This window comes from Falco peregrinus, chromosome 11 (genome assembly GCF_023634155.1).
Source record: "Falco peregrinus isolate bFalPer1 chromosome 11, bFalPer1.pri, whole genome shotgun sequence".
Taxonomy (NCBI): domain Eukaryota; kingdom Metazoa; phylum Chordata; class Aves; order Falconiformes; family Falconidae; genus Falco; species Falco peregrinus.
Genome location: NC_073731.1, coordinates 209,192 through 226,395, shown reverse-complemented (window position 1 = coordinate 226,395; position 17,204 = coordinate 209,192). Strand labels below are relative to the sequence as shown.

General features: G+C 45.3%; 1 protein-coding gene across 10 annotated transcripts in view; it reads left to right on the top strand.

Moving 5' to 3' along the window:
* The window catches only part of LOC101920172 (sodium/potassium/calcium exchanger 3), a 280,196-nt gene that overhangs the window by 102,410 nt on the left and 160,582 nt on the right, over nt 1–17,204 (top strand). For all 10 annotated transcript variants that reach the window (XR_008749300.1, XR_008749303.1, XR_008749302.1 and 7 more), the window contains exons 4-6: nt 7,720–7,794; nt 13,532–13,616; nt 15,540–15,643. Coding sequence is in view for 6 of the 10 variants with exons in the window: in XM_055816643.1 (XP_055672618.1) it covers nt 7,720–7,794; nt 13,532–13,616; nt 15,540–15,643 (264 nt within the window). In the remaining 4 variants the exon portion in view is untranslated. The remainder of the gene's footprint in view (nt 1–7,719; nt 7,795–13,531; nt 13,617–15,539; nt 15,644–17,204) is intronic.

The following is a 17,204-nucleotide window of genomic DNA, read 5'->3' as shown; positions in this document are numbered from 1 at the left end:
GCCAGCTCCGTGAATCCCAAGGGAAGTTCCCCCAGGCTTCTCTGCCTATGGCCCTGGTCCAGCCCCTTGGGTGGAGTGGGGAGCAAAAGCAGCAATGACAAATGCTTTGCCTTCTCCTTTAGCAGAGTAATTGTTTGTAACCTGTTGTCAAAGAGAAAACTGATACTTGGAGAAAATAGACAACAGTCATCATTTAGCAACCTGCCTGTTTAGTCTGAGTTGACAGGGGTTGTCATCGTATTGAGGTGATAAACCTGTAATCCTGTTTTTTACCTTCCAGCCATAGTTACCAAATGTGTGATCAAATCAGAGCATGAGCAGAAATGCTCTTTGTGGAGGAAAGTCACCTTGTCTCCATTGAAATTTCTTTGTGAGTTTGAGGAAACTGGACTGTAAAAGGGGCTTTGTGACTGTAGGGAGAACAAGGGAGTGATGATTAGCAGGTCATCATCATACTTCTCATATTTATTGACCTCCCTTTAAACAGTTTTTACTTGTTTCACTAAAAACTTGTTCTTTCTCCTCTCCCCCTTTGTCCATACTTTCATGTTTATTTTTGAAAGGCATGGAGGTAAAGCTGGTTTAACAGAAGCCAGAGAACCAGGGGGAAAATGCTGTGAACTGGGGCCCTGGGGGAGTGCGATAGATGGCCTCTCAGCGGATTCCCAAGGCATCTTCTCCCTATTGTTTAATAGAAGTGAAAACACAAAGACCCCAGCAGATCCCGTGGTGGGGCTGTGCAGAACTACTTCATGTAATCTGATGCTTCATGAAGTTGAAAGTAAATCCCCAAACACTTCAAAAATCTAGGAAAAACTGGACAGGAACAGTTTAGCGATAGTTTTAGGTCTGAGCTGAAAATACTTCAGTGTAAAGGAGAAGTGGGCCACTAAAAACATACTACAGGCTTGGAGCCACAGTGTTCGATTTCCCCCTAGATACTTCAGAGCTCGTCAGCTGATTGCTTCACTGCTGTTATCATCATGACCTCTCTGAGAAGAGGACATGCTGCTATGGATAGTAACACCTCCACTGAGTTGCTGGTTTGGAGGAAGCCCGAGTCTGGATTTTGAGAGTCTGGTGCTGTTTACTGCTAAAGTATCAAGTGCACAGCCTACCATCCAGGAGCTCCCCACCGCTTGAGAGCTTCATTTTGCAATCTTAACACAGCTCCTGGTGGTGTGCAGGTGTCTAGGTGTTCTTGTAGCATTGGATGGGGTTTAGTTTGTTTTAGCAGATGCATACTGATGCTTGTGCAGACCCCCAGCCCTACTGTGCTTGTAGACACTGGAAGATAGGCACCTGCTACCTCCATGAGACAGGGGAGGGAAATTGCTTCACCCAGTAATTTTTAAGGTCTTTGCTTACAGGAGAGGAAGGAGGGTTTGGGTATTGCTGCAGGTTTCCCTGGAAGAGCCTGATGGGATGGGCACTGTCTTTCCTCCCTGCCACGTCCCTGCTCAGCCATTGTCTGCCCAGCTGCAGGCTCTGCCCTGATCCCTGTGTTACCCATCTTTTTGACAGTACAGCGTTGACTCCCCTTTTCCCAGCTTTCTCTGGATGTATCCGGGATGTGGTGCCAGGACACATTGCGCTGCCAGTGGAAAGGCCCGTGTATGTGTGCGGTCGGTCGAGCCGCTGGCTGGATGGCACGAGGGCTCTGCACGCTGAGCAGGGTGACAGAGCGGGTGGTTCGGTGTAGCCATGGGAACAGGGTGCACCAGTCTCCTTTGTGCAAGCTGCTCAGAAAATGTAGGTCGCTCTGGATGTATCTTGTCTTTATCTATTTCTACACTGAGTTGAAAAACAGCTGTGTATATTCCTACAGCACAGAGCTGTCTCATTAGGGTGATGATTTTCCAGTGCCCCAGACGTGCTTACCTTAGCGATGCTGCACAGCATAGCTTGCTGCTGAGCGCATTGTGGTACCATGGGCTGCTGCTCCCAGTGAACTTGGACTCTGTGGGTTTCTCGTTTGTTGTTTTTTTTTTTTTTTTAATTTTTCTTTGATAATGGCATTTTGGGTGGTTTTATAATGCACTGGGAGTTGAGGAAAGCCCTGTGCTTGTAACAGTGGTTTCAGTGATGGCCCTTGGTAATGCCCACTTGCCTGGTGTGGGAGGTCTGTGGGGGTGTCAGCTAGGAATGGTCACCTCTTCTTTTCCTGGCTGTCCTGGGAAGAAGGCAGGGCTGTGGGAATTGCTGGCTCCTACAGCATTAAGCTTTCTTATGAAAAGCTTCTTGCTTTGGCTCAGCAAAGTGAGTTTTAATCTGAGTATGAAGAACCAGCATGGGAAACTCAAAGGACAGCTGGACAAATGTGAAAAATTATCATTTATGTCCTGTGCAACAGAACATATATTTCAAGTAAGATACTTAATCTCCTCTGATGCAGAGATTGCAATTACTTCTCTGCTGCTTATTTGTTAGAATCATAATTTTAAAATCAATCTTAATGTACTACTTAATCTGGTATTTGTAATCCTTTTATGTAGGGCCATTATATTTTTGTAATTTTTTAATGTCCCAAGGAGGAAGACTTGTCTTTTAAGTAGGTTGCCTGTTTAAAGGCTTCCGTGTCTTCACTTCAAGCCAAACTCAACTAAATGATGCTGGAGCTGAGACTTGTTTTTTCTGTTCTGTCCATCGTGTTGTCCCCCATGGCCATTACACACGTCATGCTCCAGCTCTGCCTGTGCACACCCGCGTTTGCCCAATTGCTGCCTTTATCCCTGATGCCTGTTGTCAGGTGGAAGAGGCTTCAGCAAGTGCTGCCCTGCTGCTTTCCTTACCTGTGCTAAGCCTGCTGCTCCCGTCGTACTGGTGAGGATGGACTTGCATGTATCAAAGGGAGAAGGAATGGGTCTCTCCGTTGGATCCCCAGGTTAATTTGGATGGAAGCTGATACCATTTAATCAGCTGCAAAATGTTAAAGCCATGCTGTTTGCATTCTCCACATTTGACATACAGAACAGACTTGCTTACCCTGATGCTGGCTGGCTTTCTTCTTTCCACATAAAATAGCCTGGACTGGTGTCTGGGCTCCATCTTTCTGAGACTGACTTGATGTAAAATTAGGTTTTTTTGTTATGTTCCTGCTGGCCCAAACTCTAAACCTGATTTTGTTTTGTTTGTTTAAAACCCAAACAAACAAAAAAAAGCCCCACCATAAAAAAAATCACCCAAGCAACTTTCAGGGAAGTAACAGTTACTGTCTTCCTGTGTTCACTTACCACCTGTGTTTGCTTTCCAAAGGTAGTTGCTAGTGTTTTAGTTTGTGAACCAAGCTGTTTTCTAGCTAGATACTCCTTAGATTTTGACACTCTATACTGTATTGCATTCAGGCCAGTTAAATCAAATTAGAGAAGACTCACAGCCAAAACCAGATTTGTGACATTGAGGTCATTGAAAATAAATGCTCAAGCATGTAAGTCAGTGTGGGTTCAGCCTGATCTGTTTTATCAGCCTGGTGTTAAAATTTGCTGAAGTCACCCACAATAATCTTAGTGACTTGAGCAGGCTTTGGCTCAGTGCTTTCAGCAGACGCAGCAGCTTGGCATTCCCCACTACCTCCAAGAGAATCAGAGAAAGTGTGACAGCAGTTTCTTCACATTGGCTTTTCTACTCCTTACTCATTTCAGTCCCATTATTGCCTCTTCTTTTCTACCAGATCTTACAAATGTGTAAGCATGGGTGGACAAAAGAAAATTCCCATGTCACCTCTTTGGGTTGTAGTTGTGTCCTCTGAAAATCGGAACACAATGAGATGTAGCTTTTGTACCTGCCTATGGGAACGGGGATATGGATGTGCCTTGCCATTCTGGTTCGCGCTACAGACAGTGTAAACCCACCCCTGGCATCATTTGACTGCTAATTTAAAGTGTTTCAGAAGGATTTTCTTGAACTTGAACTGATGGACATCTTGTACCTGATGTCCTTTGGGACTGATTGTATTTCTGGTGAGCGCTGCGTACAATGTGGTAACTTCACATGATCTGAAAAAAACGTGAGAATGTACAGGAGGCAAAGACGGTCCATGTGTGCCGCATGTAGAAGCAGGTGCTGAAGTGAGCTGGTTTGGCTTTTGAGCGTGTGCTTTTTTTGGTTTGTTGTCTCCTCTCTGTCCCCATCGCCTCCCCCCCCGCTTTGGGAGAACTTGGCTACCACAACAGCGGCAGATTGCAGGAAGCCCGAGCAACCATATGATGCCCTGCACTCTGTGACTGTAAATTATGTCAAATGTAGAGGATGCTCTCAATTTCTAGGGATGATGATGTACAGATTAGTGTTCTTGAAAGGCATTACTGTGTATTTGGGAAGGGAAAATGATGGCATGACCCACTGCAGATTAGTATGATTAGCAGATAAAAAAAAATCCAGCCTGAAGTTGGGCACCCACTATCCATTGTATTTCAATGAGATTTGGATATGTAACACTCTGGGGCTGTTTCTGATACTTTTTCCTATGATGTACAGTGTCTGTGAGCCATGCGCTTCCCTTATCTCTGTTTGTACAGTTATCTGTTGGTATCATGTCAGCAGCTAGTGCTCCTTCTACAAGATGAAGGTCTCTGCTGCACTCAGCAGAGTTGTAGAGCTGGAATTTTGCTTACATGCATGGTCTTCTGGGCCATTTTGCAGTGTAAGACTTTCATAAACAGTAAGTTACATTTATTCATGTATATGAGTAATGACAGAGAGAGCACAGAGACTATCTGAAGTGACAGTCTAGCACTGAATCTTCAAGATGGTGTCAAAATCTTCCATTATTATGAAATTCCCATATCTAATCCTGAAAAAAAGTATACTTGAATTATTTTGGGGCTTCAAAAGTTTTCATGGCTGAGATTTTCACAGAAATTACTGGCTTTTTGCAGCAAAGTTATAATTAAATTCTGGCAAGTTAGAATCTGGTTGTTTGGGGGATTTAAACCTGTTCCTGGAAAATTAAAACAGGAACAAAACCCCAGAGGCCATTTTTATTGCTGCTTTCCCTCCAGAAAAATATACTCTGTTCTCCTCCCATCACCCAAGCTTCAACAGTAAACTTCAAAAACAAGCAAAGCAGGAGGATCTGTTGGTGATGTGGTAATAACTCTGTGCTTCGCTAGGATTAAGACAGTGTTTTTCTACAAGTAGTGGCCACTTTTCTTAGCTCTAGTTATCCACTGGAGCTGCACTACTTGTAAAAATAGTTCTATAGTGGTACATGGCAGGTGTTACAAAAAAGATGGAGCCATCTTTGAACTTCAAAGTAGATTTGTCTCACTTTGGGAGAGCCTGTGGGTGACACTGGAAACACAAGGGATTGATGCATGCTCACCTGCTTTGTTGGACCACATGCCAAGATTACTTCTTTCTGGGGCTGTTTGCTTTTGGCACAGTAAAGGTAGCTCTACAGGTAGGTAGGTCTATCTTTAAGAAAAAAAAAACACAACCAAAACCCAACAAACAACTACATGTGCTTGAAAACCTAGCAAAATATTATGGAGGAGTTGCATGTTTCCAGCGTGAGGGGCATTTATATGATCAAGTCAGACAAAAGGTGTAAGCTCAGGGCAGGATGGGAATCTAGATGCTGCTGTGGGACTGTGATGCTGTAAACCAGCCGTGGGACTGTGATGCTGTAAACCAGCCCTGGGACTGTGCTGTGCACTGTGCAGACCTGGCGCTGAGGCTCAGTTTGCTGCTGTGGTTAATGATATGCACTGCTCCAGAGCAGCATGTGTCTCTCTGTCTGCAGTGACCTCGTGCCCAATGTGATGCGGGGGAATGTAATTTCCTTCGGTGCATGGGAGCGGTGAGTCTGCTGGCCTGAGCACGCAGCTTCTCACTGGGTCTGACCCAGAGGCAGCCAGCAAACTGCTGGGGGAGGGGTGTGGAATTGGAGAGGGAGAGCTCAGGTGTTCATCTCTCCTGCCTTGCTGTGTGCAGCCTTTCACATTCTCTCTTTTTGGACATAGCTGGTTGTGTGCAGCTGCTTCAGTGCAGTCTGTTCCAGGTTTATGTCCTGAGCAGAGCTTCCCTGTTTGCATGCCCCAAATCGAAGGATCTCGCTTGTGCGTGCTGTGTGCTTTCACAGCTACATGGCGATATAGAAACCTTTGCCGATACTGTAGTCTGCTGACAATGAGATCCGAGACGGTAATGTAGATTCTCTCTGTGGCAGGTTTTCAGTAGCACATGCAGACAGATTGTTTTCTAGTTCCTATGGGGATGCCAGCTGAAATAGATACACTGCATACCTGACACCAAGGAGTGCTGCAAGGGATGAGCGCTGGCCTGTCTTGCAGGTCTTCAGAGGATGCAGTGGTCCTTTCTTCTTTCCTGCTGCCCTACTGTACAGGACACTTGGCTTTAAAGCTTTGCTGCAGCTCTCCTTTCTGCAGTGTGTCCTCTGAGCAGCATGGGCACGGCTACCCTGTTGGGATGATGCCCTTATTCCTTTGGGTCTCCATATCTCTGGCTCTGTTGCTTTACCACAGGCCTAAGTTTGTATACAGTACTGCAGGAGTAGCCTGGGTGGCCTCAGATACATCTGCACCAGCAAACTAGAGCAGGCTGGGGCATGGCACAAGCCTGGTTGTGATGCAGTGCTCTGTTAGGTAGCTGGCATGCTTTCCCCCTGGTTTTCCCCTGCGCCCACAAAGTATTTTTCTTTCCAGTGCCAGGATGTGAGTCACAGCAGGGGATAGAGGACCTTTCCTCTGAGCCATATGGGAGGGAGGACAAGAGCTTAGCTGCACGTGATACCAAAAAATTGGAGACAAAACTCTCTAATATTTGGTCTGGAGTTTTAGAAAGCAGGCATTCTTTATTTTTGGCGCTGGATGCATGGGGAATAAGTTCCATCCAACGTGCATACTGACTTTGTTCTCTGTTTATCTTTATATGGCAGATCTATACATATTAATGATGTTTCTGAGAAACTGTTAACATATTCATTACAGTTCCATGAACTACTTATCATATCTATACTCTTACTACACATGTGTGACCTAATGGGTCAGGGGTCCTCTGGTGGTCGTCCAGTGTCACCCAGATGTAAGCCGTGCTGTGCTATTTGCCTGTCAGGGCAGAGATCAGGCCTTCGCATGTTCTGTTTAGTAATACAGAAATGCAGATTAAATGCTTCCATAATTCTGTGAGAAATGGAAGAGTTGATTTGCCAGGTATCCTTTAAAGTCTGGTGTCCCCCCTTGGGTTTCAGTCATTTGGAAGTTGTTCCTGTGTGGAGTTCAGCGAGAATTATCACTGGGATTCCAGATGACATGGCAGGGCCGTCAGTTGCAGAAAACAAGCTCCTTTCCCCTTTCTCAAAATACTAGCATTTCAAAAATCTCTCCTCTAGGTTTTAGACTTTCACAGAACGTAATCATAAAAAAGCCTTACGCTGTGCAACAAGGCGGGGGGGGAGGGAAGGATGGCAAAAATATTTAAGTGTGGCTTAGCAATATTCAGAGAATTGCGGGGTGGGAGGGGAAGGAAGGTAGTCTTTATGATGATGATAAACTTTCAGCAGCTTTTGATAGCTCATAAGAACTTTTGGATACATATTTCATGATCTCTCCATTAAATCCCAGAGCACCTCCATGAATTCTTCTTGCATGAGCATTTTGGTTTTTTAAAAAGTATATACCAAAACAAACCTGAGATGAATTGGGATGCTGTTTCTGCTTGACAATCTCCAGACTCAACATTCTCTCTTTTCTTTTGCAGGCTGTGTATATGTTCTATGCTTTGGCAATTGTCTGTGATGATTTCTTTGTCCCTTCATTGGAAAAGATTTGCGAAGTAAGTATTAGAAGATGTTACTTAAGCTTGTGTGCTGCTTTAGCAGCAGTTCTTGAGAACCTCAGAACATGATGATAGTGTATTTACTGTTGTCTTAGAGCATTCCCCATGCTTCTTGTTTAGTTGCTCAACACTGCGTGTGTGTGTTGGCTCAGCTTCATGTTCTTGCTCACAGGAGATGGGCTGAGAGTCTGCTGGTGGGTAAACTTGGCTGGTGTGCCCTCGTAAAGCCAGCAGTCACCTCTCAAATAACAATTTCTGTATGTGCATCATACCACTTCTTAAAAACGGAGGCAATTTATAACATGGTGAAAAACACGTTCTCTAGAGCAGTGATTCCCACTCAGCCCCACGCTGCAGGCTCCTCAGCGGTGCTGGCTGCAGTTGGGTTTCCAGGTCATAAGCCCAGCAGAGCTTTATTGGCTTGTCCTGTGCTCTGCTGCTCGCCACTGATGGGCTCGCACCTTGCTGGCTGAGAAGCCCTGCCCCTGGGGTAGGGTCCAGTCTTCAGAGCGCGAGAGGGTCGGGCATTGCTCATTGCCCACATAGGGAACGGCGCCTTGGTTCAGTTATGGCTTTGGGCACGTCGCTTGGTTCTCCAGGGACTTAGAAGATGGTAACCTTTTATTTCTTCTCTTTTGAGTGGAAATACTGATCCACGTGGTGTTTCTGGGTTTCATAAACCATTACCTTAAAACTTAGAAACCTCCCAAGCATCAGGCTGGAAAAGAAAAAGCGCACAAGAGGTATTGGTATTTAAAAGAAAACACCACAAAACAAAACACAAAAAACCACTCAGGGGAGCAAGAGATGCCGAGTTGTCAGCTAGCTCCCCAGGAGCTGAGTGCTGCCCCTGTGCGTGGTCCTGGCCCCACGAGAGCCTCCCTCCTGCTCCCACTGCCCAGCTGGTGGGGACACACACGCTGCCGGGGCTTCTGGGCTTCCAGTGCAGCCACCGGCAGGAAGGGCTGCCTAGCCAAAGCAGGACTGCCCTGAGCAGACCCATGCCAGAGCTGGGCTTGGCTGCTTGGACTGTAGTTAGAAGCGAAGTCTCCGTTTAGGTTCCGGACGCTGCAGAAGTGCAGCACGCCCCTTCTCCCGGGGCCTTTTGGCTTTGCTTATGCGATGCCCAGTGTGAGAGACCACAGGCTGATGGCTCCCTGCTTCAGCTGTTCATGCTGTGATAGCTGCTGTTGCCTAGTGTTTATGTGTCTTTGCAGATGCCTCTTCAAAAACACTAGGCCCTACCCTTAGCTGATATAAATTAAAACCTCTGGTGAATTATCCCAGTAGGAATCGTGGGTCTTGTGCCTTGCCTCCTAAGTCATGAGTTTCATACCTTGCATTGCGTCGGTGTAAGTTGTAAAGCAGCAGGGACGGCTAGGTCAGCTGTAAAGAAGCTCTTGAACACTTCCAGCTCTGGCCCTCTTTTGCTAAGGTTGGCATGATGAAATTTTAGGAGACAAGGAGTACATTTTAGCCTGAATCAGCTCAGACAGCTACAGGGTGAACACAGATCATGTGCCCAAAGTGACTGTGAGCCCTCTGCAACGTCAGTCTTGAGCAATGAAATCTTTGCATGTAGCAAATATGGTTTGGTCTTGCCAGTTAGACGTCTCTGTAGGAGACGCCTGCCGGTCTGCCTGGCAATAAGTGTCGCTCATCAGGGTCTGGGCTGTGCCTGGCCCTGGGAGGAGATGTAGGAGGTGGCAGGAGGAATCATTTGCGCTGACAGCTGTGATGGAAGTTGTCTCTAACCTGACCTGCTATTTGTAGTTCAGCACCCTGCCATACAAGCCTTTTTTTTGCATCATCAAGAAAAAATAGTCCCCAGGAAATCCTGCTGTTTTGCTGCATAAGTATTCAGGTAACTGAAGGGCAACAACACAGGGCAGGAGCTTCTTCTTTCCTGCAGTGTTGCTGCACACTGTAGGGAAGGACACATGGGGTTCAGGGGAAGGGAACGGGGACATTGATGTGGTGGTGGTGATGTAGGTATGCTGAGTTATTTAACCTCCCCTCTCCCGAGTCAAGGGAACCTTGCTGGGAAATGTGGGTCTAGAAGGCCGGCTCAGGTCACTGTCGACAAACAAAACCTGAACCTAGTAAGCGGTGTCCAGGACAGGTTTGTATTTTGGGGTGCTGTCGATATGCCCAAGGGCAGGCCTGCCACCCAAAGGGACACAGCTGGAGCCAGGAGATAGAAGGATGTTATTATCTCTCTTGGCTGAGCATTCGTTAAATTCCATCTACAAGTGTATTTTGATTTGTGGCCTTGCTTATGGCAAAGAGGTCTGACCTGGTCTTTGGAGCACTACCTCCTGTTACAGCGCTGCTGTGGACTCCCTCAGCGACCCTGGACAAGCTCTGTCACTTCTCCACACCTCTGTTTCCTGCACTGGTCAATGGAAAGGCTGGTCTTCAACTGTACTTACAAATCATGGTAGGGAACACTGTGCACAGTGTTAATGGTTTCTGGCTGTACTGGTGGTAAACATAGTTCTTGTAAATGAGAGGCTCTCAGACTGGAGAAGTCCCTCTTCTGCTGTCATTAGCATTCTATAGGTGCAGGATCTGTGCATCCCTCCACCTGCCCTGGAAGGTTGGTTATAGAGATACAAGCATCAGAATTACGGTGCCATGTGTTCTGACAAATTCTCAGATGTGTCTGGATTTTTACAGGCATCTGATGTCTAAAAAGCAAACACCCTCCCCATGTGACTTTAACATAGTATTTACGATCCCCTGGATCCTAGAAAGCTATTTTCACTTGACCAGATCTTTACTTTTTAGTTATTTGTTGTCCTCTCAATAGTATGTAACAACTCCTCATGCACTTTAACAGTTCTGAACCACTTAACAACACCAATAAAATAAGGTGATAATAACAAGTTTTATTCAGTTTTTCGTGAAAAAGAAAACTTAGTGATAGAACACTAAATCTTGCTTTCTGGAATTAAGTTACTGTCAGAAGAAAGATACTGTGTCATTAGAAATTATCAAAATTAGTCAGACAAATGGATCAGAATTTTGCTATTGCTATTGCTCCTACTTGATTCTCTCCCCAAAAAGGTTTTTCTCACCCCATAGGTGACCTTTGGGGGCATTCAAGTCCTTTTATTTATGTATTTTATGTGTAATTAAGCAGTTCTGTTACCACATGATAGCAAAAGAAATACACGTTCCTGTTTCTTGATCCCACTAAACTTGATTTTACGAGTCCAGAATGGCTTGTCTTCAAAACATTCAGCTTTTCAGGGTTTGTCCTTGATGTTAGTACTCAAGAATGTGTGGGTAAAGGCTCAGGTCACTTCATAAAGGCTTCTGCAGCCTTTGGTAGTATGCACTCTTGCCTATTTTTCTAGGAAAGGGAGTGTTTTACTGCTGCCCCATGATATCAGATGCTACCACCATTGCCCACACCAACTGATGCACTCGTCACATAAAGACCCTGTGAAATGAGCAGGCTGACTTGGACAGCCAGGGCTGCTTTGTGAGGGAGAAGACCACCTGAGTCCTCCATCACCTGATGAAATAAGACCTGTGATGTTGTCTGGGGTGTTCACTTGTTTGTTAACTCACAAAACATAAGAGAGAGGGAAGGAGGAGAGAGCCCTCTGCAGAAACTCACATCTCAGAGGTTGTACTGGATATGGCAGTACATGCAATGCACGCAGCAGGCAAACAACCCTAAAATGGTAATGACTTGCTGTTGACCATCAGTAATCCAAATACCACCTACTGTCCTGTCCAGCACAAAAGAATTCAAACCTCCTGTCTGAAGGCTTTTTTGGTCTTGGGGATCAAGCAACAATTATTCTACAGTTGCTCGCAGTTTAGATGCAGTAATTCTAAAATAAGTGCCCTTTTTCTGGCTTAGCTTCATCTGGTTTGGAAGTGGTTGCTGAGTTAAAGCAAGGAAGCATTTGCGCTCCCAAGTGTGTGTTGAGATGAGAATTTGTTCCAAAACACTTGCTATGGTAGACATTCATGTTTATCTTAGTTCGGATGTACTTAACAATGCCCTGATTTTCATTTGTTTTCTAAACCAGCTTGTTCTTGCATTTGCTCAGCTACTCTCCTTTATGGGTGTTACAGGGTGTTTATGTGGCACAACTCGTGTCACACGTCAATTGCAATCATTTGTCTGCAGATGCCAGAGAACACATTTTGGCCTCTGACATAGTGTGCTGTATGTTATGCTCTATTGTGTTAACTTAATCATCACATACATTGCAATAAATTGTCAAGGAACTGTCCTCGAGGGAACCTACTATAGCTTTAAATTAAACCCTCCCCACAGAAAGTCAGCACAGCTGGTCTCCTTGGCTGACCATCTTTTCTTTCAAAAGAACCATGGAGTTGCAGACTGATTATTGTAGGATGACTGTCTCTGTATTTCCGTAGAGAATCCTGCAGAAGAAACGGGCCTTTGGGGATCTACTTCTGGCCCTATGAACTTTTACAATAGTTTCAATCCTATTTAAAGTAATTTTTCCATAAAGCTGTGTTTAATCAGGTTTCATGAGCTTTTATAGAAGTGCAGTGATGCTATGGCCTCCTGCTTAAAAAGCATTTCCCAGCGAGGGCACACCTCTTCCTTTTTCTTTGTCCCCATAATGTACATACCAAAGCTTTCGCTGCAGGTGCACAGTCAGTTGATGGAGTGACCTTCTCTTACGGGCCTAGAATATCCTTTGTGGGATCTTCAGTCCAGATAAGGTTGGTGAGAGGATTTCTGTGACCTTGTCTCTGTGCAGATGTGCTTTGGTAGTGGTCAAGGGGCAGAGAAGCCCTGTGCTGCTGCAGAGGGCAGAGGCAGGATTCCTCCGTCCTGCCAGCCTGGGTGCACCGCCCTCCGCTGCCGGTTCTGCAGGGAACCATCCGCGCTGCCAGTTCTGCAGGGAACCATCCTCACCACCCTCTGCTGCTGCCGCAGCGGAGCCACTGACTCGCATGTGTGCGAGCACACCAGTTTTGTGTAGTAACAGCTCGGCAGTTTATGGCCGTATGGTGCGGGGTGGCTTTTTTTAGCTACTCATCAAGCTGTGGAAGGTGCCAGCGAGGCATGTGGTCTTTAACAGGCTTGTCGTGTTTGCTGAACAGTGTCTTGTGCAGATGGAGCAGTGGGAATGCAGAAAATATAAAGGAAGTAATTAACCAAGTAAATTTTTGGAAATAGCATATGCCGATGAAGTTTTTGTAGAGCAGCAGGTCCTTTCGCTTCCAGAACCCCCTGCTTTAGATAGTCCTCGGTCACTGCTTGGGGAAGGCTGTAGGAGGTAAGTATCTTCAGTGGTGATCCAGGTGAAAGAAGGTGAGGAGAAATTCAATGTCCAAGGCTGAAATGATAGCAGTGAAGGTGGCTGGGGGTGAACCAAGCCTCAGCTCCAGCCCTACCCTTTATGGGCCAAAGTGGATAAGTTGCATATTGTTGGGGGGTCATGGAGGAGGCAAAGGGCCGTGGCTAGTGAGGCTGCCTTGCTGTTGTCCTTTTCTCTCTCACTGCCCTTTCTCTCCTCTGTGAAGGGTAGCACAGCCCAACCTGCCCTCTCTACAAGGAGATGCTAACCTAAGTAGCCAATGCCTGTGATGACTTCTTCCCTTAAACTTCATTAACATTAAATTTTATGCATATTGGCAGTTTCCTGCTCCTGACAGACAGCTTATTGTTTCTATTTGAATTCCTTCAGCCTCTCACTGTTGTAACCAATGACTCTGATGTGTTTTTCTGCAGCGCTTGCATCTTAGCGAAGATGTGGCTGGGGCAACTTTCATGGCAGCGGGAAGCTCTGCTCCTGAGTTGTTTACATCTGTCATAGGTAACTAACCTGCTGCTGCTTCTTGAAACTTGCACATTTCTCTGGCTATTTTTCAGAGTTGAAATGGGATTGCTCAGCATCTGTAGTGTTCATTACCATACCTGGCCCTTCCCTTGTGGCCATACATGGGGCTGGTTTTAGGGGAATCCTTGCTAGATGAAGCGGCTGTGAAAAAGTCCCATTATCCCACAGCAGGGCCACCTTGGAAGTGGTTTGATCTGACCCTGTCAAACTAGGGCCAGCAAGCAGTTCACTTGAGCTGTCCGTTAATCTGCCTTGCTGTAGTACAGCCAAACCCCCCAGCGCTGAGCTCTGCACGTGCAGCCTTCTCCCCTCCTGTCCACCCTCCTACACTCTCTGCCGCATCTTCTCCAGGATGCAGCATGAAAGGATGCACCTCCAGCCTCCTGGGCTGGTACCCAGACAAGCTCTTTTGTGTCCTCAGCTGCAGGTTCTTTGCCATCACCTCCACTCTGGTTAGCCTTCCAACAGTACTTCCCTCTGGGAAAGCCAGAGTGGGGAGGAGAGCCAGAGTGGGAAGAAGAGGATTTGAAATGCTGTCTCACAGCAACAAATTGGTCAAAGCATCACACGACCAAAGCAACTCTGCTTATGAGAGGTGTGATTAAAGGATTTGGTAGTCCTCAAGTATGTGAAACCTGGGAAACTCCTGTGGTCATTAAGCAGCCTTTAGCTAAGAGGAGACTGCAGTCAGCTGTTCTAAAATGATGCTGTACGTATGCTGTGTGGTACAAGGGGAAGTGTTCTTGCAGTTTTGCTCATCACATCTATTGGTAGGTGACCATTAGAGCAGCAGTTGGGAGGTTAAGGGAGGCTCTCTGTCACTGAGGAGAATTATTCTTAGCTTAGATACTTTCTCTAGAAAATACTTCTATTTCAGTCACAGCTATCAGATGCAGAGCACAAATTAATTCACACAAAGCTGCATACTCTGCGGAGAGGTCTGATTATGCAGGTAAAGCCTTAAAATGTAGGAATTTAAATTCGACCAATTTGGGGTTATATTCCAATTCAGAGTAGTGCAGTAGCAGAGCAAAAATAAAACCAGAGTCCTTCAGGTGGTTTAGAGAAGCCCTAATGGTCAGATCATAATCTTGCTGTGTTGTAATCCACCAGATACTGAGTGTCACTTGGCAGGTAACTGCTTCTGTGTAACAGATTTCTGAGAAAAGGATAAAGCGGGGAAAAAAATGTCTAAACTACACTGGCTGGTAAAATACTGTTGGAGCTTTAAAAGCAAGTGGTGAATTTAGGCAGACAGACAGCTGACAGGAGATGGAGTGTTATTTTTAGGCTTACTTCCTAAGGAAAGAATTTTGTACAGTACCACGATGCATGTGTCTGTCAATTCGTTAACCTCACTGGCCAGTTTTAACCAAATTTGACAGAAGAGCGCTCAAAGGAGCTTGTAACATCGCCCCATAACTCATCCTGAGAGGCATAATTCAGTGTACAAGTAGCTAGTGGCCTGGCAGCTCTGAATTGGCTCCAGTTCCTACTTGCCTATTGAGGCTGGTAGGGATGGGGGATATAGGGAGGAGCAAAGTACATGTGTGGGGATGTCTTATGCGAGATAGTTTCCTGCAGATTTGTGTCTGACCAGCTGTTCCCAAGGGGCTTACTGTCTTTTATTATTTGTATTGCCATAACATTGGATCACAAGACCAGGAGGTTGGTAACTTAGACACATCTAAAGAATTTGGTTTTCATTAGGTGATCTATCCAGGTCCCCCATCTTTATGCACCTGAGTACCTTTCTCTGCAAGTTGCCTATTAAATATGGGAAAAAGCAGCAGAACTGGTACATGCCTTTAGATTCATTAATGGGGTGTGAGTTCTGCAATTTTTGTGGAAAAATTCTGCTCTTTCCAATTTACAGCTTGCCTTGAACTTGTTTTTCAGGTGTTTTTATCACAAAAGGAGACGTAGGTGTTGGAACCATCGTAGGCTCGGCTGTATTTAACATTCTCTGTATTATTGGTGTGTGTGGGCTTTTTGCAGGACAGGTAAGAGCATTTAATGATTCCTAACCATTCTTGCTTCATCCTTGACTGTACTGTGAAATCAGCTACCAGGTTCACAACCTCGCCACAAATTTCTCTGGCTTTGTTCTTTATAATAGAACCTTATGCTATTCCTCTTGCATTTTTGAAACGAAAAGCAAAACAGCAAACGTCAACTCAGGTGTTTTAAGCTGCCCAAGATATGTGGGTAATCAAAGGAATAAAAATTGGTTATTTAACACCTCCTCTGGGTAGCTATTCAAAAATGCGTTGTGACGTTTGTCTCTGGTTCTTTTAGACCAAAGGAGCCAGGAAATGTCTGTGCTACTGGCTGTTAAAAATGCACTTTGGTGAGCTACGCAAGATGCCACTGAAAGAATGATGACGCTTCTGGAGCATCACAAAAGATGCTGCCTTTGTGCAAGATAGTTTTGGATATGTGTGCTAAGCGGGCACAACATTTTTGGTGTCTGGCTTGACTTAGGAAGCTGTATGAGAAAGATACAGTCTTTGCCTGTAGTTCATCTCATTTTTTATGTCCACAATCGCAGAATGGTTTATGTGGGAACGGACCTCTGGGGGTCTCTGATCCAAAGCCCTCACCACCCCAACCCCCTGTAGCTCAAAGCAGGGCTGATTTTGAAGTCAGATCAGGTTGCTCAGGGCCACATCCAGACTGGTTTTGAATACCTCCAAGGATGCTCCATCTTTTTTCCTCACTAGCAGTAAGGCTATCCATTCCTAGTATAATTTCCGACTGTTTTCTAGCATGTCAAACTTCTTACAACAACACAAGCTATTTATCTGAAATTAAAGTAATTAAGTTGTGAGATCTGAGCTGCTGTCTCAATTGCAGACATGATTGACTGTATAATTAAATATCTGAATCAGCATTCACCTTAGCACTTGCCAACATGCCTGGTATTTTTACAGTCTCAAAAAACATGTTCTTTGAAATGTTACTGTGCAGACTTATTTGTAAAGAGTAGAAAGTAGGGTAACATTATCGATACAGGGCGATAGGTTAATTAGCTCCAGAAGAAGAACTTAAGAGAAGGGGCTTGCAATAACTTGGTCAGTATGAGAAAGCATGCTGAGAAATTGGGCTTTCCTGGGAAAGTTTGTAATCTGATTTTGTTTTGTTAGCAATGAACTCTTTCAGGATGAAAGTGAACATATTCATTATGGGGAGGCTTCAGAAAAGGTCCACAGAAGTACTTTTTAGCCACCTAAGCTCCCTTAATTTGCATGGGAACGTGAAGCTGGAAGCTACAGCGTGCTGCTCAGTATGTTAGTGGTTCTACCGTAACTCTTACTATGAAAGCCCAATTGATTCAGGCCAATTTTTAATGACCAAAACTTTCCCGGAGCATGAAGCTGTGTTCCCCAGAGGTGTTCTCTTGTAATCAAGAGGACTTTTTGCTCAGGTTGCTTTTTTCAATCAAATGAAGATGATTAACTGTTTAGCAGGACAGCAGAGGAGCTAATTCTTCTGATTTTTGCTCCCCACAGTATTGATTGTATGCCTCACACCGGCTAAGAAGTATCTACAAATCACAGCTTT